Here is a 23,750-nt window from a genome sequence, read left to right on the forward strand (position 1 = left end):
ACGAAGACAGAGTTTAAATAATCTTAGCCAGAGTCAGTAAGCTGTGTACCTCTGGTTAGTTTATTTACCCACTTGTGTTTCGTTTGTGCCCATTAAGAAATGTTTACTGGTCTTCGATTTCCTCATTTGTAAAATGAGAAGATTATAGACTAGGCGATTTTTAATTTTGTTACAGTTCTAACATTATATTACACCATTTTCTAACCACTTACAGTCTGTGGGTCTCTCTGAGGATATCTCCCAGAAACATGCACATACACGTACACACACACACAGCACTTTCCCATAATCATTTTTGTGGATTCCCCAACCAAACGCCTCCATGAACTCCTTGCATGAGACAGAACTTGTTAAAAGTAATTAATCAGTGGCAGAGACTTGCCTGTCGTGGTGATTCAGGTTAGGCCAGCTGGAGCAGAGAGCTTCTGTACAAGGATGGTTAAAGATATCACTGAAGAAGGTAGGTGATGGGGACCTTCAGTGCCAGGCTGAGCAGTGGGCGTCACCCTGTTCACCAGCCTGGCTGCAGAGCAGAACGGCCTGCGGAGGACAGAGCGCAGGGCTTGCCTCCTGGGCAGCGAACGTGGTTAGGGAAAGGAAGGAAATTTAGTTTGTACCTTTCTGTTCCTTTTGAATTTTGTGAGGTACAGGTAATACCACTTCAGTAAATAAATACTAATTTTAAATAATAAGAATCACTTTTGGGGCTTTAAAATAAATACATTAAATGAAGGAAAAAAGCAAGTTGTAGTGCAAAAAAGTATAGAAAAAAGAACTTTCACTTTTTACTGTACTATTTATATGTTCAAATTTGTTACAGTTAGCCAGTGACTAGCAATTTTTTGATACATTACAAATTTTTTTTAAAAAATGCATAGTCAGGACCTCACATTTAATTCCGTAGATTTAAAAAAAATGGAAAGGGCTTCCCTGGTGGCGCAGCGGTTAAGAATCCACCTGCCAATGCAGGGGACACGGGTTCGAGCCCTGGTCCGGGAAGATCCCACATGCCACAGAGCAACTAAGCCCGTGCGCCACAACTACTGAAGCCCGTGCGCCTAGAGCCCAAGCTCCACAACAAGAGAAGCCACCGCAGTGAGAAGCCCGCGCACTGCAACCAAGAGTAGCCCCCGCTCGCCACAACTAGAGAAAGCCTGCACGCAGCAACGAAGACCCAATGCAGCCAAAATTAAATAAATAATTTAAAAAAACAACTGGAAAGCTAGATTTTTGTTTTAAAGTTTCACAGGTAATCTGCTCAGCAGTGTTTGAAACGTTGCTATAAGCAAAGGGGGGGAACCATTGGCTGTCTGATATTTACAAGACGGCATTTAATTCATCCTCCCTAACAGCGGTGGGCAGGATGGATTTAAGAGGACAGATGAGAGACAAGGAACTGTGAGATCTCAGATTTGGAAGGATCTGATATGTGAGTCATCTCTGCAACATTGCAATAGTGGTTATCCAGCCTATGCCAGAACACTAATAGAGCTGGTGAGCTCGTTACCTCATTCCATTTTCTGCCAGTGTTTTATTTAAAAGTTGCTTCTTCCTTATGTAAAGCTGAACCTGCTTTTCTTTTTGTAAACCCTCTCATTAAAAACTGTTCTCTGGTCAGAATGGCCATCAAAAAAGTCTACAAACAAATGCTGGAGGTGTAGAGAAAAGGGAACCTTCCTACACTGTTGGTGGGAATGTAGATTGGTGCAGCCACTATGGAGAACAGTATGGAGGTTCCTTAAAAAACTAAAAAGAGAATTACCATATGGCCCAGCAATTCCATTCCTGGGCATATATCCAGAAAAGATGAAAACTCTAATTCGAAACAATACATGCACCCTAATGTTCATTACAGCACTATTCACAATGGCCAAGACATGGAAGCAACCTAAATGTACATCAACTAATGAATGGATAAAGAAGATGTAATACATATATACAATGGAATACTACTCAGCCTTAAAAAAGAATGAAATAATGCCATTTGCAACATGGATGGACCTAGAGATTATCATACTAAGTGAAGTAAGCCAGACAGAGAAAGAGAAATCAAATCATATGATATCACTTATATGTGGAATCTTAAAAAATGATACAAATTAACTTATTTATGAAACAAACAGACTCACAGACATAGAAAACAAACTTGTGGTTACCTAAGGGGAAAAGGGGGGAGAGGGATAAATTAGGAGTATGGGATTAACAGATACACGCTACTATATATAAAATAGATAAACAACAGGGACTTACTGTATAGCACAGAGAACTATATTCAGTATCTTGAAATAAGCTAGAATACAAAAGAATCTGAAAAAGAATACATAAGTGAATCACTTTGCCATACACCTGAAACTAACACAACATTGTAAATCAACTACAATTTAAAAAAAAAAAACAAACTATTCTCTGGAGCAATACAGATTACGCTTACCACCATGATAGCCCTTCAAATATTTTAAGATGACTCTTATATTCCATTCCCTGACACCAGTTCAAATTAATCATTTGGTAATTAGTCACATTATCTTAATGACTCATTGAGCTAAAACGATGAGTTAAAACCATTAGCTGAACACATATGTATGGAATCTAAAAAAAAAAAATGGTTCTGAAAAACCTAGGGGCAGGATAGGAATAAAGATGCAGATGTAGAGAATGGACTTGAGGACACAGGGAGGGGGAAGGGTAAGCTGGGACGAAGTGAGAGAGTGGCATGGACATATATACACTACCAAGCGTAAAATAGATAGCTAGTGGGAAGCAGACGCATAGCACAGGGAGATCAGCTCGGTGCTTTGTGACCACCTAGAGGGGTGGGATAGGGAGGGTGGGAAGGAGGGAGACACAAGAGGGAGGAGATATGAGGATATATGTATATGTATAGCTGATTCATTTTGTTATAAAGCAGGAACTAACAGCATTGTAAAGCAATTATACTCCAATAAAGATGTTAAAAAATAAATTAATTAATTAATTTAAAAAAACACAAGACAGACACACAAAAAAAACCGTTAGCTGAAGCTCTTGAGCCCAGGTGAAAGGCAGGCATCATCTTCATGAGTCAGTGTGAGCCGAGCAGTCTGGGCCCGACTCATGGAGGCTTGGATCCTGGTGATGGGAGTAGAAAGGAAGGGACATCCTAAGTGACATTAGGATGAAAAAATCAGAAGGACTCTGATGTCTTATTGGATGTAAAGCTGTAGGAGTTAGGAAACAGTGAAAACACAGCTGAAGGGTGAGTATAAATTTTGAAGTGAGGGGAGTGATGTTAAAATAGGAGGTGGCACCGGTTAGGTGTGGAACGCTGCCATGCTTCCTACTCTAATAAGTCCAGGTAAAACTTGCCTATCGCTTGGGACGTCCCTGGTAGTCCAGTGGGTGAGACTCCGTGCTCCCAATGCAGGGTTTCATCCCTGGTCAGGAACTAGATCCTGCATGCTGCAACCAAGACTCTGCATGCCGCAACTAAAGATCCCGCATGCCGCAACTAAAGATGCCACGTGGCGCAGCTAAGACCCAGCCCAGCCAAAATAAATAATAAAAATAAAAATATTTAAAAAAAAAACCAAAACTTGCCTATCGCTGCTTCTGGTCTGCTGTATATTGTGATCAGGCCTTGCCTGGTTAAAGCTGGTAGTGATCAGCTCACAGTTGTTCTCAAGGAAGGTTTGCTAATCACATTTAATAACAAATGTTTGGGATCTCTATACTAACACCTGTATTTTTCAGTTGTTTGTCGGCTTTTTGTTGTAGCTAAAGGTGTTTTTAAAGTACTTTACCAAAACTTCAGCTCAGCTCTTAATTCTCACTGACTGTACTTCCCTTGCCTATTGAATGGTGACAGCGTTCTTCCCAGAAGAGAAAAGTAAGGGGCGTTTTATCCTTGGCAACTCTAATTCACTAGGGACCGTCTGGAATTAATAATGGCTTTCTATCCACTCCCAAACATTCTATTTTTTCACTTTTATAACATAGTGCCCAGGTGCCAAGATGAATGGGTCGCCTCAAGCTGTTTGCCTAGAACCTCACAGTTAAAAGACATTTCTGAAATGGAGTGCTTGACACAGAGTAAGTCAACAAACAAGAAAGATGTCTTCTGTCATGTTCAATTTAGCAATATTTAAGCAAGATTGTGGCTTAAGTTATATTTGTAGCATGTTGAGACCATTTTCCCAGGGCATTGATCATGGAAATCCTAAAGTGGAGTCAGCAAGATTCTCAAGTTTCCAGCTGGGGAGAAAAACTGGGTCAGTTCGAACCCCAAGTAAAGAAAGCTTGCCAAATATCATTAGTGCGACTATTTCTCTAGCACCAGCACTGCTGCCCAAAACAGAGTTGGAGGCTCCAATAGAAGTCCGTCGCTAACTAAATTAATGATATTCATGACTATTTTTTTACATCCTCGTGAAAAGAAAATCTCAGGATTAGTTTTCAAAGCTATTACATATTTGAATTTTCTCAACTCTTATTCTGGGCTGAGTTCCCTCCAACAACCATTGGAAACATGTGTCTGCTCTGGGCCCTGAGATGGACTGCAGGGCCAGCTCCTCAGAACTGCTGAGGGCAAGTGGCTCCATGTTGATTAGTTGCCTTTTGATCCCTTGACTTAATTAACTGGAGGTTTTTGTTTATTTCTGGAAGGAATGGGATGGAAACATCTTACAGAAATGCAGTCACAGCATTAAGCCCATAAAGGAGCTAACAGTTTCCCCAGTAAAGTACTTGATTTGTTTTTAAAAGGAGGGGAGGGGACTGGAAACTCTGTTACACTGTATTTCAACCAACTTTTTCAGTGACACTGTCATATAAATGAAGCAGAATTTAACAATGTGAGTTCTTTTAGAGGAACAGATTTGTATATAATGTCCCCAAAAGACCAGCTTTATAAGAAATATACCTGATAACAAGTCATGAGTTCCAGTGTTGTGTAAAATATCCTTGCTAACTCATACTCTTATGTGCATCTCTAAATTCTGTGTCAGGATGTGAATTAAACCAAAAGTCATGTGTAAGTCAAATGAAAGGACAGGAGATTCTCAACTGTTCTCTATTCTGACACGTCAGAACTTTTTAACTAGATAGTTCTAAATTTCAAAATCCAGTTGAGGACATTTGGCAAGTTTCTTATTTGGCAGCAAAATAAGAGAAGTATAAATGTTTTATTCCTTGGGGGAAAAACTTTTCAGAAATTGAAGCTATTTGAATATGTAACTAAGTTTCAGAGAAGTATATTTTTAAGATGCTTCTTTTTTGAATTCCAGTATTTACTAGCCCCTCTAAATCAATGTGAAATGACTGTTACACTTGGACACATTGTAATGCTCTAATCTTGATTCTGGACTCTCCCTGTGTTGGCCACTATAAAAAGCACTTGATTTATTTATTTAAGCCTTAGGAGAAGTGGTCATGGTGTACATTTCACAATATTAATTTTGGCACCTTGGAATTTTCTCATTACAATAAGCACCGCGGTGAAGAAACTTACTATTGCAAAGAACTCAAATTCTCCCTTAAACAAGCTTTCTTCCTAATTTAAAAGGTCATCTGTATTCCCAAATCAAAAAAAAAAGCTAACCAAAAGCAGATAAGTTCTCTAATAGCATTCATTCAATTCAACGAATAAATATTTGACTTGTAAATGGAATCACATGGGCAGGTAATATGTTAGGTTTTTTGTTTAAGAAGTTTGGTTTTTAGAATATTCATTTCATTACTGATTTTTTGCAACGTATTTACCTTTAAACACTATACCATTGCTAAAATTAACTGTTGTTAATTTTAAATTTTGTTTTCAAGTTTCATTAAACCAAAGAAAAACACGTTGGGACACCATGGAATGGGATCTTATGGAGAGAGTGAGAAATCTCCGCCAGAGACTCGCCACCCAGGCTCGGAACAGATGTCAGACGCCTCATCTTTTGGCTACTTAGGAGGCTGGTCACCTTGAGAGAGTCAAAGAGCGAGATGCCTATTTTGCAATCAGTGACACTGATTTTCAGATTATTTATTTTAAATTCCTATAAAGATCAACCTTTTGTATGAAAAATATGTGTGTATAAAAATTATGTGTTCTCCTTAATTCTGGTGCTTTGTGACTTGTAAGTGGCTTATTGTACTTTTCACAACAAAAAAAAATTTGAAGCTTTTAAAGCTTTGTATTAGGCCCTTTCAGGTTGCAAGGACCAGCATAAACCTCAGGAACTTTAGTTGGTGAGGTTTTATTTTAAAGATGAACGGAGAAATAAAGAACATGACACCACCTCAACAGCTGTGCAACCAGGACTGAGCCTGAACTCAGCGGCAGCACCGGGGCACGAGCAGTGAGGAGAGGCCCACCTGACAGCCCCCCTGCCCCCAGCAGCTGGTCCTCCCCTCGTCAGCGATCCGCCGTACCAACAACAGCACCCGGGCCACTGTCTCCTCTTCTCCTGACGGCACCGGCTCAGCTCCACAACAGGGCTGCTCCCGGCTTCCTCATCTTGGCAAATTACTTCCCTGAACCCATTTCTAAAGGGAGAGTAGAAACAGCACGTGGTCTTTGATGTAAAGATTAAATAAGATCATGTATATAAAGTTCCTGATATAGTGCTTTTCCTGGTATGGTGCTTAACACACAGCACAGAGCACGTACGAGTGTTTTGTTGTTTTTTTTTTTTTTTTGGCACAAAGCATAACCTTATGGTAAGCCAAATGCTCTCTTTTGTCCAAAGTCCTAAAAGAATACCCCATTATAGGACTTCCCTGGTGGCGCAGTGGTTAAGAATCCGCCTGCCAATGCAGGGGACACGGGTTCGATCCCTGGTCCAGGAATATCCCACATGCCGCGGAGCAGCTAAGCCCGTGCGCCACAACTACTGAGCCCGCGCACCTAGAGCCCGTGCTCTGCAACAAGAGAAGCCACCGCCATGGGAAGCCCGCGCACCGCAACTAGAGAAAGCCCACGCACAGCAACAAAGACCCAACGCAGCCAAAAAAAAAAACACCTCAGATTACATCAGGAAAAACAATTTTTAAAAAAAATACCCCATCATTATGCAAGGCATTGGTTTCCCAAGAGCACTTTCGTCAGCCTCATTTTCTTTGTCAGCTTGTTAGAAGCATACCTTCATGGGCCAGGCTGGTGTGTGTATGTGGCAACAGAAAGTCACAGGATATAAAATATTTCCCGTGTGATGGCAACTTCGATGAGCTAGAAATTGCTCACCTAAAAGTATTTGAATTCTAGGGACTCCCCTTGTGGTCCAGTGGGTAAGACACTGCCCTCCCAATGCTCGGGGCCCAGGTTCAATCCCTGGTCAGAGAACTAGATCCCACACACATGCCGCAACTAAGAAGCCCACGTGCCAGAACTAAAGATCCCATGTGCTGCAACAAAGGATCCCGCGTGCTGCAACGAAGATCCCGTGCAGCCTAAATAAATAAATTTTTTTTTTAAAAAAAACCATTTGAATTCTAAAATATTGTGATTCTGCCAGCCAGAATCAGCTATATATTGCCCATTTTTGACCTCTACTTCAGGTCCTCTTTTACTAGAATTTACATCCATTCAGATTGGTTTTGCAAACTGCACGCGCGTGCACACACACACTCTTTTATAGTAGTATAATATTTTAAACTTTTTAAAAAAGTTTCCATCCATCCAGTGAAAGTGGGTTATGCATACTTTGAATCACATGTTCTTTTTTATTACATTCTTCCCTCCAGTTTTCCCTGAGCCTGCAATTCTCCCAGCAGTAATCTTGATAAAGTCACTGGCTTAGCAGAGAGGCAGTTGGCTGAGTCTCATAAGTCACGTGGGATTGCTTGGCATTTCAGAGGTTATCACATTTAATGAAATCTGCGAAATACATTTCTGATCATCTCTTCCTGCTTCTTGAAAGTATATCCTCAACCTGACCCCAATTTCTTTTTTTCTTTTTTTTTTTTTTTTAAATATTTGTTCATTTGGCTGCACCGGGTCTTAGTTGTGGCATGTGGGATCTAGTTTCCTAACCAGGGATCGAACCCGGGCCCCCTGCTTTGGGAGCGCAGAGTCTTAGCCACTGGACCACCAAGGAAGTCCCCCAATTTCTTTATAATATAAATTCTCTGGGAATTGAATGAAGGTTGAGCTTGGCTAAAATTCTTCCCACACTGACTACATTCACAAAGCTTTTCTCCAGTACTCCCTTGAGTTAGTTGGAGAAGAGCAGTTCCTAAATGCCTTTTCATATTTATCACATTCATAAGGTTTCTTTCTGGTTGGATAAATGTGGGGCTTCAGCTAAATCCCTCTCCACATTGACTCCACTTAAAGAGTCTTCAGTATGAATTCAATGGTGTCGATAAGTTACTAACTTGGTTAAAGGCCTTCTCACACATTCACAAGGTTTTTCTCTGGCATGAATTCTCTGATGTTGAGCAAGATTTGAATATTTGCTCAAGGCCTTTCCCACTGTGACTCCACGTGACCATTACAGCAGTGATGAGGACTACAAGGACTGCCAGAGTGTTCATCTGTTGATGTGGGTGCACTTAACACAGATTCTTAATGTTTAATCTCGGAGCAGTCTGGGTCCAAACAGGAGATAAACCACGTAATTTGAACAAGAGAAGTTTAATGTAAAGAGTAAACTATGATAGGGCAGTAACTATAAAAATGCTAGGGCTTCCCTGGTGGCGCAGTGGTTGAGAGTCTGCCTGCCAATGCAGGGGACACGGGTTCGAGCCCTGGTCTGGGAAGATCCCACATGCCGCGGAGCGACTGGGCCCGTGAGCCACAACTACTGAGCCTGCGCGTCTGGAGCCTGTGCTCCGCAACAAGAGAGGCCGCGATAGCGAGAGACCCGCGCACCGCGATGAAGAGTGGCCCCCACTTGCCGCAACTAGAGAAAGCCCTCGCACAGAAACGAAGACCTAACACAGCCATAAATAAATAAATAAATAAATAAAACTAAAATTAAAAAAAAAAAAAAAAAATGCTAAAGGGTGCCTAGGGCTGAGGGAGAGTACCCAAGGAAGGACAAACTCGGAAGGAGGTCCCTCCCTCCTCAAGGCTCAGGTTCAGACCGCACTGGCCAGCAGAGGGGTCGGTGGGCTGCCCAGGCCAGAGCTGGCCCACCTGCACAGGCAGCAGGAAGGAAGTGGCCCGGGTGCAGGCAATCCAAGGCTGCCAAGTGAAAGCTCGTTAGGAAGTCAGGCCCCGAGTGTTACCATAGCCATGTGTGGCCCGGTTGGGCCATGTTGGGAAGGGGAGGGTCACGGTGAGACAGGCTGGGACCTGGGACCCTTTGCTGCAGTGCTTGCACCTAGGCAAATGTCTCCTTGATCGACAAAATACAAAGAAACTATAAGGGACTAAAAATAACTGTGTGCATGGGCAGTTGGGGCAAATTATGGACGAGATACAAAAGGACCAAAAAACCCAACTTCCACTTCTAAAGAGCCAGAAGCAAAAGCAGGGTGTCAGGAGCAAAAAGCAGCATATGAGCACGTCCCCTGCACTCAACAGGACCAGAGAGGTGGGCAGACACCTAAGCCACCCCTCTGGTCTGGCCCCGGGACCCACCCTTACCTTCACCCCAGATAAGGAACCAGCTCCCCCCCAGCTTGCGGAGTGAGCAAGGGGACATGTTACTTGTTTTCACTCCCACCTGCTGCAGCAGGGGCCCCAATAAGGCTTGCCTGAATTTTTTGTCTGGCCTCTTATCCATTTCTATTAAGGAAGGCCAAGAACCCTTGTCGGTAACAACGGGGAACCACCCCCTGGGGCACAGGCAAACGAAGGCCAGAAGCCAGGCGCTCAGAGCGTGTCAGGGCTGCTGCTGGCATTAGAAGTGAACATACCATGTCCATGTTGGGAGGACCACAGTGAAGTGGTCCTCAGGCTGGGCTGTGAAGTCACTAAGAGATTGTGTGCTCTGGGCACACGGCTGGCACAGAGCACCACTGGGTGTCCCCACACACTCCGACCACTGAGGGACCACGAAGCAGGAACTATCAATAGAATAAAGAAAACAGCACATCTGAGCTAGAAAGAGAAGCCCCATTCCTCCTGCAGTGTCCTCCCGCGCCCTCTACTGACAGCCTAACACCGTACACACCATAAGGAGAAAGGCTTGAAGGGTCTCATCTCTTTTTGCAGAGCAGGCACTGAAGAGTGAATTTGGAGCTCAGGGGCCATAAATTGATCACAGGCACTCTTGTGCAACTGAAAGTGGCTCTAACAGTTTACTTGGTTGGTTGGCAGAAACGTGGACTCAATGTTGGCCTCTTTAATTACACAGAGATGCCAGGATATCCCTGATGTGATGTAGACGCAGGTGTGATGTAGATGAAGGCATAGGAAGGCTTGGGAAGGTATGAACACAGGAGTGGATTTATCACGTATGAACTTCTCACTTTCTTCCCAGCTACATGCTCAGGCCCAAAGACACTCCCTTCTTAAGGCATTGAGTGAAGGGAGTATCTGCAAATTTGAAAAACTCTGTGGCGAGAGACGCCCGTCAATATGCTTCCTGATTTCAGTGGGGATGATGGGATTTCATGCAGCAGAGGCCAAGTGTTAGTGGTTTAACTACCAAAGACAACCATTTACAGCTGCGGGCAGCAGAGAAGAAGTATTAAGGGATTCTTGGCTATCAGTGATTGATTATGTTTTCCCTAAGAATGAAATAGGTAGGCAGCCTACTAAAATGTTGCTTGATATATGTAACAGGAAATCTTAAGATCTGGTGGCCCCAAACCTGACTTGAGTCACTGTTACTGAACCAAACTTGGGTCCACTCGCCTGCATGCAGTTAAGCCAATCTACCAACACTGGGTCGGGGTGAAGGAAAGTGCAGCATTTAGTGCAGGGCACCAAGCAAGGAGTCCAGGCAGCTAATGCTCTAAAGGCCCAAACTTGCCAGTAGCTTTCAGGGAAAGGTTTTCTAAAGACACGGTGAGGGAGAGGGGTTGTGGGGTGTGTGATCAGCTCGTGGACTTTCTTCTGATTGGTTGGTGGTGAGGTAATCGGGAGCAACATATCAACCTTCTGGTTCCAACCCGTCTGGGGTCTACGTGCTTGTGGGCAGCATGCAGTTAACTCTTCCACCTGGTGGGGGCTTTAGTATCTGCTAAACAGCTCAAAAGATTTGACTCAGATTTTTATCTATAGCCCTTGAGGAGGAGTTAAAAGTCCCTGACTTTGTTTAATGGCTAAACTATTGTTATTTGTCTTGCTTGACTGTTTTCCTTTGTTTCTGCGTTTTCTCACTTCTCCAATTAAATTTATCTTTGGAACTTATGGAAGGCCTAGGAAGCTAAAGTTTTTCTACAGACAAGAGGCAAGTGGAGGACATGGGGAGGTCTGTCCCAGGAAGGCCCCATAGGGTCCTGCTCGACGACATCACCATAATGGAGAGCTATGTCTGTCACCCATTTTCCAGACCTAAATTCATCCCCAGATTCAAAGTCTTTTTTTTTTTTTAATTGAAGTATAGTCATGTTAGTTTCAGGTGTACAGCACAGCGATTCAGTTATACATATATAGTCTTCAGATTCTCTTCCCTTATAGGTTATTATGAAATATTGAGTATAGTTCCCTGTGCTAAAACACAGTAGGTCCTTGTTGGTTTTCTATTTTCTATTCAATGTCTCTTGATTGAAGGGAAGACCAGGTCCCTATGGTGAAGGATTCTGCAGCTGTGAACGACACATATATATGCTATAAATAATCCCTCAGTCCTTTCCAAAGAGATCTGTTGGCACTTACCTGAAAGACTGGGTAGCAGGAAAAAGAAGACACCCAGCCCTTTCAGGGATTACTAGACATTGGCTGTAAAATGACACTAATTACTAGGGCCCACCAAAGTCAGAGCTAACAGTGGTCAGGTGAAAAAGGAGCCTTGGGCCAGTTTGAATTACAGTGGATGCAATAAGGCCATGAAACCAACTGTGGTGATTTTGGGTACCTGAATGTATAATTAGAATAAACACATTTGACAAAGGGCAGAATCTCTACACCGGTGCTATGACCCACTGAGTAAGGGTCGTTAGAATAGGAAGAGCCAAGTGAAGGCCTCTGAAAGTCCTCCCTACCACAATTTTAACCCAAAACTATTATCACATCCTCAGTGGAGAATTGCAGAGACCAGTGTGCTATCAAAAACTTGAAAGATGAAGGGGTGGTTATAGCTATCACTGTTGCTGAGTCCAAGCTCCTGCTGCTTGCTGCAGGACAGGCCAGTAAATGGAGAGAGGAGTTGCTGTAGCAAGGAATAGTGACTTTATTCACAAAGCCAGCAGACCAAGAAGACGGTGGACTCATGTCCCAAAGAACCATCTTGTCTGAGTTATTTCAGGCTTCTTTTATGCTAAAAGGGGAGGGAGTAAAGCCAAACACTTCCTGGTTCCGGTCAGCCTCCAGAGGGTATATGTTAATTTCTTCCTTCTTGTAGTCATTCCCATGTGGGCCTGGTCAGGATGTTTCCTATGAGCTAAACAAAGGTATTTCAGCTTAAGCTCATTACCTGGGAGTCAGGGTTCCCAGAGATGGACCATCATGTAAAATTTAAGCGTATAGGCAACATCCCTTTAGTGATTAACTTGTATTAATAATCGAATACAAAGGTTATTCCCTATTACAATTCCCTACTGTCAATGTCCACTCCACAATCTTGTGGCAAAAGGGATGAAGATCGCTCTGGCTACTTACTGCTGAACAGAGGCAATGACTATTCCTTAGAATCTTTAGTCAGTCCTTTTTTATCTACAATTATTTGAACCTGATGAAACTCCTTAGCACTTTGTTGTCTAATTTGTAATTGAACTTAGGGTTTTCGTTCTGGTTCCCAATACATACACTAAATTCCTGTCCTATTTATTTGGACAAAATTAAACAAATCGGTTGAAGCTTCTCCAGCTACAATGAAATTACCATCTACTTCAGTTGGATAGGCAGGCCTGTTGGAGGTAAAGTCATGAACAGAGGTTAGTATAATGCCCAAAGTTTTAACGTAGTTGGCAGCTGCTAGGTATTTTAAAGCATTTATAGATTCTCCTGCCCAGGCAGGCACCTTGAATGGCCTACCATACAGTATTTCAAAGGGGCTTAATTTAAGACTGTTTCTGGGATCCACTGATCCATAGCAGGGTAACTGGCAAGGCCTTATCCCAAGTTAAATTAGTCTTCTGACATATTTTAATGATGTTCCCTTTTTTTTTTTTTTTTTTAATGATGTTCCTTTTTAATGTATGATTCATTTTCTTGGTTTTTCCTGATGATTGTGGTCTCTAGGATGAAAGCAATGCCGTAATCCAAATCAGGGGATAATTTCCCTAAGGAGGGCTTTAACCACTTCAGAGCCTTTCTGTCCAGGTGGTATGCTTCCACCCATCCCGAAAAAGTGTCCACACACACTAGCATGTTATCTGAAACTTCCTGCAGCTCAAGGCATTTGAGTAAAGTCCATTTTCCAGTCCTCGGTGGGGGCAGATTCCTCTATGTTGAGTCCCCTTCTGGGGAGTTCTCACAGCAGTATTTGGATTATTTTTAGCACAAATCATGCAATTCTGAGTGACTTGCTGGATGGTCTTTTGTTAGGCCCCATTATATATATATTTGAACCCTTTGTAAGGTGGCATCTCTCCTATAATGGGTACTATTATGAATGTGCTACAGCATAAGAGTGCCTCAGGAAACAAAAAAACTGTGCACTCCATTTCCAGCCAGCTGTGACCCAAGTGAAACCCCACTCTTTGGCCCTCTCTTTGTCCTTTTCTGAATACACTGGCTCATATTTTGACTGGTCCATCTGTGAGAGAAGTGATCCTCTTACCTCAGAGGATAGATTAGGTGTCCCAGCGTCCCTTTTTAATAGGATTCATATTGGTCATGTGCTTTTGGCCTTCCCTGGGGTGCCATTAGCACACACTTCTGGTCTTACCTTTTCGTAGACCTGTGGTGGGTTGGGGAGAGCTCTGTCTCTTTTTCTGGGGTTCTCAGGAGCCCCATCTGTAGGCTTAAGTGTGTCCTGGTGGGACTCTGAGGTCAAGCTGTTCTGGTGAAAGACTTCAGGGTGAAATCTATCAGAAAGTTAATCGCTCATTCCCCACTGTCAATTTTACCCGGAGCTCCTGTGGGGAATTAGGTGCCTCAAGTCCAAGGGAGCCCCTGGGCCTCTTCATTCATCAGTGTTCCTCTCTTTCTACCCTGTTAGAGACTCTCATCTTTTGTTTTTCTTATGTTTTAGCCTTGGGCAGTCGTTCCTCCTTACAGTAAGTGCATTGTTTCTCCCCCATAGTGATGGCTTGTCTCTTCAGGTTACTCACCTTCTGGGAATCCAACACTGCTGCCAAAAAAGTGGCGTTTCATTTTGCATCTTCTTTTCTCAGTTATTCCCTGTTGAACACTTTAAAAGCAACATCTACCAATTGAGAAGAGTTCATTCCAAATGCACCATCTAGTTTTTGCAACTTTCTCTTGATATCTGAGGCACTTTGCCCCCTCCTTCCCCTCCAAAAAAGGTCAAATTTATCATTCTAATATTTTCAGGGGCCTTGGTATCTGCATTAGGATGACGTCTATAGGCTTAATAAATCCTTTCCAAAAATTCAGAGAGGCCTTCATTTGTTTTGCTGGATTTCTTTAATTTTATTCAAACTCTTTTGCTTTGGTTCCCCTTGTCAAAGCCCTGCCAAGATATGCTAATTAGTAATGCTCTAATAAGGGTATTCCTCCCTCATTGTGGTCCTAATTTGGTTCAGCTGTGGATCCTGTCAAGTGGGCTTCAGGTGTAGAGGATCCTCCCTATAAAGGACGGTTGTGATCCTTCCAATTAAAGAAGGATGAGAAACCCAGCTGGTTGGTTGTTTGCATTTAGCCCCCTATATGAGATAACAGCAATGGAAAGGGCCCCGCCCTGGGAGTGGCTTCTGGCCCAAATTGGATACACTGTTGGGTCTTAGATGGTGATCATCAGACCAAGTCCTTGTACCCCAGAAGCTAACACAGGCTTTTCTAATTGATCCCTAGAAGGAGGGGCAGTCCTGAGCCCCAGTGTCAGGAACTGGGGCTAGACAGGCATGGAAGGTTGTGGAAGGGGTGGATATACTGGCATAATGGCCAGAGTAGATGGGACAGCTAGCTGAGCTGGAGCAGTTAAGGTCTGAAGCAACATATCCTCACTCTTATTCCCTTCCCTTCTTATTTTCCCTGATGTAATAACACAAATGCTTGCACATAAAGGACTTCATCATTCTTCCCTGCTTCCTCACAAAATAGCTATAGCGGTATTCAAAAGCCACTGTAAAACCATAGATAGCAATTGATCATCTCTAACCATTGAAAGGACGCCTTTTTGCTTTGGCATCAACCAACTGGGATTACAGTGCAATTGAAAAGAAACTTGGTTACTGCTGTGACATGCAACAATTTAAGATAATTACTAAAATTATGACCAATATCATTTACTAGGATATACCAGAATTGTAGGAGTTCCATATAGTTTCTAGAATGTGCGTATTAATAATGTTTACCCATAAGATAAAACTTCTTAGACTGTATCACCACTGATTTGACAATGCTTCCCATGTAACTTAACATACCAAATAAGCCTAGTTAGTTTAATATTCCTCTCTCTGAAATGGAGAGAAACAAATAATTTGAGGTGTTCTAGGGACCCCATGGAAAACCTCAAAGTTAGCTAGAGGTCAAATGAACTTCATTTAGAATTTGATCTTTGGGAAGTCTCTCAAAAATGTCAAAAAGCTTTAAAACACTTGGTCAGACAGAATCACAGGTCACTGTGAAACAATACTCATTCACTTAACCAGTGATAATAAAAGATCTCAATGGCAACTACAGATCATTTAAAGAAGCTCACAATCTATTACAAAAAGCAGTTCAAGAGGGCAGACTGCAGAAGCAAGACCTACAATCCTGCAGCCTGTGGAACAAAAACCATATTCACAAAAAGACAGACAAGATGAAAAGGCAGAGGGCTATGTACCAGATGAAGGAACAAGATAAAACCCCAGAAAAACAACTAAATGAAGTGGAGATAGGCAACCTTCCTGAAAAAGAATTCAGAATAATGATAGTGACGATGATCCAGGAGGGAAAAAAATGTATAAAACACAAACACACGGAGGCTAAACAATACGTTACTAAATAACCAAGAGGTCACTGAAGAAATCAAAGAGGAAATCAAAAAATACCTAGAGACAAATGACAATGAAAACACAACGATCCAAAACCTATGGGATGCAGCAAAAGCAATTCTAAGAGGGAAGTTTATAGCTATACAAGCCTACCTCAAGAAACAAGAAAAATCTCTAATAAACAATCTAACCTTACACCTAAAGGAACTAGAGAAAGAAGAACAAACAAAACCCAAAGTTAGCAGAAGGAAAGAAATCATAAAGATCAGAGCAGAAATAAATGACATAGAAACAAAGAAAACAATAGCAAAGATCAATAAAACTAAAAGCTGGTTCTCCATAAACAAGACGAAAAGACAACACTCAGAATGGAAGAAAATATTTGCAAACAAATCAACGGACAAAGGATTAATCTCCAAAATATATAAACAGCTCATGCAGCTCAATATTAAAGAAACAAACAACCCAATCCAAAAATGGGCAGAAGACCTAAATAGACATTTCTCCAAAGAAGACATACAGATGGCCAAGAAGCACATGAAAAGATGCTCAACATCACTAATTATTAGAGAAATGCAAATCAAAACCACAATGAGGTATCACCTCACACCAGTTAGAATGGGCATCATCAGAAAATCTACAAACAACAAATGCTGGAGAGGGTGTAGAAAAAAGGGAACCCTCTTGCACTGTTGGTGGGAATGTAAATTGATACAGCCACTATGGAGAACAGTATGGAGGTTCCTTAAAAAACTGAAAATAGAATTACCATATGATCCAACAATCCCACTACTGGGCATATACCCAGAGAAAACCATAATTCAAAAAGACACATGCACCCCAATGTTCACTGCAGCACTGTTTACAATAGCCAGGTCACAGAAGCAACCTAAATGCCCATCGACAGATGAATGGATAAAGAAGGTGTGGTACATATATACAATGCAACATTACTCAGCCATAAAAAGGAACGAAATTGAGTCATTTGTTGAGACGTGGATGGATCTAGAGACTGTCATACAGAGTGAAGTAAGTCAGAAAGAGAAAAACAAATATCGTATATTAACGCATGTATGTGGAACCTAGAAAAATGGTACAGATGAACTGGTTTGCAGGGCAGAAATTGAGACACAGATATAGAGAACAAACGTATGGACAACAAGGGAGGAAAGCCACAGGGGGTGGGAATGGTGGTGTGCTGAATTGGGCGATTGGGATTGACATGTATACACTGATGTGTATAAAATTGATGACTAATAAGAACCTGCTGTATAAAAAAAAATAAAATTAAAAAATTAAAAAAAAAAAAGCAGTTCAATATTTTAAGAAAACTTTGTCCTCTTAGAGAACCAAATTCAGGTTTTGTACCACCTTACCTTTAAGATTCATTTTCTTAATTAGGTTCAATCCTATGTTAGCCAGTCCTGACTATGCACAAAATTCTTTCAGTGATCCTCCTCCACAAACCTTCCACAACTTTCTGTATCCATGTTAATCTGTTCCTCATTTTCTTTTCCACTCAGAAACAACCAGCTCTAGGACAAACCACCCTTTTCCCTTTAACAAAATGCATTTTCATTCCTCATACCTTCTTTGCTGAAGACGCACATCCCGTATCTTTGCATACTGAAGTGTTTCCTTCACAATTCTTAACCTTAAAACCTTAATCTTTAGTGAAAACCAAAAAGCAAGTAATTGTAAACTCTTTGTCATACCAGAATTTCCTGATTTACAAACTTTTGCTTTAGTCTTCCTCTCCTAAGAGGGCAAAAGTAGGTAAATTTAGACCTGCCCAGAAATTAATGTTCTAATGTTTTATCCTATTCGAAATGACCCAGTCAATGAATTCTCTTCATTTAACCTAGTTTAGTTTCAAGTTTTGAAAATCTGTAGAGACTATTTTAGATAGACATTCCCAAACATAATTATTCCTATAGAGTCTACCTTAAAGTCTTACCTCATTTACCTCTATTTTATTTACTTAAAATCTTTGTCATATTGTTTTTCTTGCTGACAAACTTTGTAACAAGAAAAATAAGGTCTTACTTCATTTCTAGTAAACCTAAGTACAATGAAAGTATTATACTTAATGTTGATGACTCTAAAGACATGTATGTATTAATCAAACCAACAAGCTCAAGCTAATTAATACCAGATATTAATTCAATACTGAATATTTCCTAGATCATGTGAACCCGAAATTCATTCTGGCCAGTTTCTTTTATGTTTGAGTATTTATATAAGTGCTTAATTTCCTTTAAGCCAATTAAATAGAGCTCTTTTACAAATTAATTTTGGCAATGCCACACATCTATAACACATGTACAAGTACACAAACACAGGGACCTCATGGTTACCATTCTGAAATTTCAGCCATGAATCAGGTCCCACAGTGTAAAACCCATCAGTTACAGAAGAGGTTAGATTCAAATTGGGTTTCTGGCAGATGGGACAAATCAAGGTCACCTGTCTAGATGGCTAAACCCTTTTTACTAATATTAATGGAAAAGACACTTCTATTTCTATTTGTAGCTTTTGGTGATGTTAGGAACCAAGTAGAACCTTTCTCTTCTTCCTGGGAATGTCCCTCTCTTGGACAAGAACAGACAGGTTTTGGTTTTGTCTTTTTCTTTTCCTTTCCTCCATTTGACATCAGCAAAAGTTTTAAGTATCACAAAACTGATTTGGCTGTAAATGGAGAAATAGTACCAAACAAAATGAAACGAAAAACGCAAAGGAAAAACAGAAAATCCTAAGTAAACCCTCAAGTTTGGTCTTGAGGTTTTACATATACCAATGACACCGGAGACCATAAGGAGACCATAAATGAAGTAATTAACACAGCAAGGGTAGCAGTACGTTGTGCACAGGGTCCCAAGATAACCGAGCCTAAACCCCTTGTGGCGATCCTAACAGGTACTGTGGCCACACACTGTTACAATAAAATATCATCTTCCCCTCACCCATGGGTTCATAGCTGTGATCAGATCACTTATCCAAAATGCACCTCAGAGGACTTTCTTTAGGGATATTTGAAACATTTCCCTTTTTAAAAAAATTTTTTTAAATTAAATTTAATTTTTTATACGGCAGGTTCTTATTAGTCATCAATTTTATACACATCAGTGTATACATATCAATCCCAATCTCCCAATTCATCCCACCACCACCACCACCACCACCACCCCACCCGCTTTCCCCGAAACATTTCCCATTTTTAAAGACAGAATTTCAAGACGAGCAAAACACAAACCGCAAACACAAATGCTAGCATCCAAAGAAACAAATGAACCAGTTCACAAATCAGGTAAAAGTCCAACAACTCTTTCCTCTCTCCAACAGGGTACCCCACTCAAATACAAATTGGCTTATTCCGGAGAAAAATCCCCAAACCCCAAATGGAGAGGAAATAAAGTTCCTGGCTGTACACACCCGGAGTGACTTACCCCACTGTACGGAGCCTGTCCTCTCCCAAATGTTGATTCCTTGCTCCAACTGCCAAGCGCTGGGGCAGCCGTGCAGCGTCGGGGAGTTTTGAAGGGAAGATCCTCAGGACAAGCGGTTGCAGCAGCTGCTGGGCCTTACCCCCAAATTCCCCAACTGCCAGCTAGCCAGGAGTAGCAAGGCAGGACAGGCCAATAAATGGAGAGACGAGTTGCTGGGGCAAGGAATAGCGACTCTATTCAGAAAGCCAGCAGACCAAGAAGACGGTGGACTCGTATCCCAAAGAACCACCTTAACCTGAGCTAGAATTCAGGCTTCTTTTATACTAAAAGTGTGTGTTTGGGGTGGGGAGTAAAGTCAAACACTTCCTGGTTCCCATCAGCCTCCCGAGGAGATGTGTTCATTTCTTCCTCCCTGCAGTCGTGCACAGGTGGACCTGGTCAGGATGTTTCCTGTGAGTTAAACAAAGGTGTTTCAGCTTAATGCTCATTACCTGGGAAGCAGGGCCCAAACCTTATAGGCAACATCCGTTTAGTGATTAACTTGTAACAGAATACGAAGGTTCTTCCCTTTTACATCACATCTCAATTTAATTTGCTATTTGACCTGTTCAGAATGACTGAATTATCAGAAATTTCACGGGTGATCATTGCAATGCAGCAACTGTTTCAGATGCAGCGTCAGCACAGCCCCTGTCACGTTAGGCCGGGCTGCTGCCTGCATGACCTCCCTAACATCCCCATCCCCGAGACCGATCTTCTCCTGCCACTGCAAAGCTCTGCAGCCCAAACTCCTCACCAAGGTGTTCAGCGCGGTGCACTCTCTGGCCTCTCGTCACGGTGCCGCCCACTTCCCCACAGTTGCCTAGACCCACCCTTCCCTGGGGCCGGGTGTTGATAATCAGGACCCTCCCCAGGAGACTTCGGGTTCCAGGCACTGCCCTGGGGCCTCCATTCGGTGGCTTTGCAGCCAGCGGCGCCCTCAGCGTCCTCCTGGACCTCGAGCACCCCGGGCTCCCCTCACCCAGGGCTGTGCACGTTCCCGCCACCAATAGGGCTCAAGGGCCGGGGCAGGACACCTGGTGGAGTGTGGGACGGCAGGGTGAGTGCACCTCCTGGGTACCCGGGCCGCAGCGCTGGTGGTGAGAGTGGGGATCTTCCCGAGGGGCTCACCCGGGCCCCAGCCCGCCGCGCGCTAGTCTTCCTCACGTGCCCACACCCCATCCCCCACCCCCTGCCGCCCCACCTTCAGGCGCCGGCCTCCCTTCCAGTCCTCCCACCGGGGCCCAGAACGCTGGAGCCGGCAGGGCGGCGGAGCAGAAAAGTAGTATCTTCTATCACCGAAAGTGCCCCGCCTCGGTACTTCGGGTTGGCTATGCCAACACGCTGGTGACCCCAGGGCGGAAAAGCGCGAACGCCCAAGGTCTACAGGTCCCCTCACAAGCAGCTAAAACCTATCTTTCTAGGAGGAGTAAAGGAGCTAGAGCGAACAAAAGTATCGTGCCCCGTGTGAGGATCGAACTCACGACCTTCAGATTATGAGACTGACGCGCTACCTACTGCGCTAACGAGGCACCTACCAGGCGCTTCCCGGAGTACGATAATGAGGCTGATGCGGCGGCCCAGTGCGCATGCTCAGAAAACCACGTTTTCATTTTCTCCGCTGAGTCCCTGACCCCCGACACAGGAGTTGCCGGCCCCAGTGCCGGCCCTGGCTGAACCGGCCACGCCGCTCCGGTCTTCCTCCGCCTGCCGGTCTATTTATCAATCAACAAGCACTGCGGCTTGTCGGACCCCATGTGCCGAGTACTGGGGATCCGGGGCCGTGGGATTCTTCCTGCTGTTGTAAACTCTTATTTTTGTAGACTGTTTACAAAGCGTTTGCACATGCGTGATCTCGTGAAACACTTCTTGGGCACCTACCATGTCCCTGGCCTTGTGCTGGGTGCTGCGTTCACAGAGACACTCTCAGCCTCAAACAACTGGTGTCGGGGCGCACATGCATAATGATTTGAAAACACACACGCGCACACACAATGCACACTACTCCGGCCCCACTGCAGATCCCCAGATCCAGTCCGGTGCCCAGCCGCTTATGACGCCCCAAGTTTCCACCTCTGCCCGGAGCTCGGCGGCTGAGACCACTCTTCTTAGAAGCGTCCGCAGCTCTGGAAACGACACCTCGGGTCGCAGCCTCAGCATCTTGGAAGCCCTCTCCTCTCCCTTACCCACAGCCCTTTATATCAGCTCATTTAAATACATTCATTGTTAAAGGAAACTTTGTCACTATTATAAGTGGAAAACAGGTGTTTATTTTTCTCCTAATACACGTTAAAATAAATATTAAAATAAAAAGCACTCTTCCATGTACCATCTAAAATCAACCAGAGGAAGGCACACTTAAAATCTGTATTTTTCGCTGTAAATTTTACCTTAAAAAATGTAAACTAAGACTGAACTCCAGCCAACGACAGGCTAACAGAAGGGCTTTGGACGATTGCAAGTTTGAAGTGTTTCAAGGGGTAAGACGGTTTGATAGACTGACGGACCTAAGGACAGAGAGGTGGAGAGAGATTCGGGAGACTGAGAGAGCAGTGAGACGTTAACGTAGGTCTAGGAGGTGGGTGTACGAATATTCACTGTACAATTGTTTCAACGTTTCTGTTTATCTGAAAATGTTTCATTATGAAGTGTTGGGGAGTGTTTTTTAAATCACCCAGAACTGGGGGATGTTAAGGGGGAAACTCGCAACATCAGCGTAAGAAGGTAAAAAATATTATCTTAAGAGCAGGCACCAGAATTCCTGGTCGTTGGTGTAGAGAACGTTGGGCGAGGGAGCGCGGATCATTTGGAGAGAGACCCCTGGGAGTGAGGTCGGTGCAGACAAGGGGTGGGCGCCTTACGGCGTCCTCCCATCTCGTTAGGAGGAGTCGCGGACGGCGTAGGTTGCCTGGACCCCGGGCCTCGCAGATTGGATGGAACTTACCCAACCCTGGGGGAGCTCTCCCTCCCACGCTCCGCTGCGGGAACCCGGCCGAGGGAGTGTGCTCCGGCCTAAGGTCGCTGGGGCCCCAGGACCGCCCGGCAGGTGCGGGAGAACAGGGGTCCGGGCAGAGGGATCCCGCCCCCAGCACACACATACGGAGGAATCCGGGGACGCCGAGAACGGCAAACCGGGAGCGTCGCGGCAGTTTCACCCAGGTCTCCAGGCCCGGGGAGCGTTGACTGACTTCCTTACTGCCTCTAGGAAGCCCAAGCTGCGGCAGAATCTGGGCAGATACAGAAGCCCCACTGAGCACCTCCTGGATGCGGTGGAGGGACCGACGGCTGGCTGCGCCCTGAGTCCGAAATAAAGGGCTCAGTGGTCGGTGTTACGTGCCCTTCAGGGTCGCAGGCGCAGAGGCTCCTGCAGGCGGCGACCCCCAGTCTCGTCTAGTGATGGGTGACCGTGGCGGGGTGAAGGCAGGTTGTCCCTTCCCTCCGGGGGCTGGGGGCAGGGGCTCCTGGAGCAAGCAGTTCCCACCTCCAGGCCTTCGCGAGGGCTGTTCCCTCCACCCGACACGGTTTTTCCCGTATCAGGCCCCTTTTCTGTGCCGGGATCTCCTCCTTGCCCTTCTTCAGCCAGGTCAAAGGTCACCTGCTCTGAGCAATCGGATCCCCTTCTCCTTCCAGGATTGCTTCTCCCTTCCCCACTTCCCCCCCTCACTTGGCTGAATGGAGGCTAAACGCTTTCACGGCGGCGGCTCATTTACTCCCAGGGTAGACCAGCCGGAGGGGGTCGGTGTTACCGCTGCACTACACGTACGGAGGCGCAAACGCAAACTCACAGAGGCTCGGCGACCTGCCCAAGTTGGAGCGGCTCGTAGCTACGCCAGGCGGGGCTCCGTCCCGAGTCGGACCACGGCGCGGGGCTCTCACCAGCACATCCCTCACCCCCAGTAGCAGTTTCCGCAAGTGTTTCCTCACGTGCACCTCCTACAATAATCTTGAAAAGCGTCTACACACCTCCTCGATTAACGCTAAATTTGTATCTAAACATTCTCGTTGTAAATTCAGTTACAAAGGATGTAATTTCCAGTAGATCGTATATGCTGATTTTCTAAAAATAAAACTGCATGTATGATTTTTTTTTTAACCAGGCATCCAATGAAATCGAAATACCTTATGGATTCCATACAAACCATA

General features: G+C 43.9%; 1 protein-coding gene and 1 non-coding gene across 6 annotated transcripts in view; one reads left to right on the forward strand and one right to left on the reverse strand.

Annotated features, from left to right (window-relative positions):
- TBC1D31 (TBC1 domain family member 31) overlaps positions 1-6,525 on the forward strand; it is a 61,058-nt gene extending 54,533 nt beyond the window's left edge. For 4 of the 5 annotated variants that reach the window (XM_061171337.1, XM_061171340.1, XM_061171339.1 and 1 more), the window contains 2 exons: positions 3,976-4,068; positions 5,797-6,525. In XM_061171337.1, the coding sequence (XP_061027320.1) occupies positions 3,976-4,068; positions 5,797-5,930 (227 nt within the window). In that variant the 3' untranslated portion in view covers positions 5,931-6,525. The remainder of the gene's footprint in view (positions 1-3,975; positions 4,069-5,796) is intronic. The other variant, XM_061171338.1, reaches the window with a different exon arrangement.
- A 14,541-nt stretch (positions 6,526-21,066) lies between these two features.
- On the reverse strand, positions 21,067-21,139 carry TRNAM-CAU (transfer RNA methionine (anticodon CAU)). The gene has a single exon. It is a non-coding gene; the product is annotated as a tRNA-Met (tRNA).
- Between the last annotated feature and the right edge of the window lie 2,611 nt (positions 21,140-23,750).

The sequence above is a fragment of the Eubalaena glacialis genome, chromosome 17, assembly GCF_028564815.1.
Source record: "Eubalaena glacialis isolate mEubGla1 chromosome 17, mEubGla1.1.hap2.+ XY, whole genome shotgun sequence".
NCBI lineage: Eukaryota > Metazoa > Chordata > Mammalia > Artiodactyla > Balaenidae > Eubalaena > Eubalaena glacialis.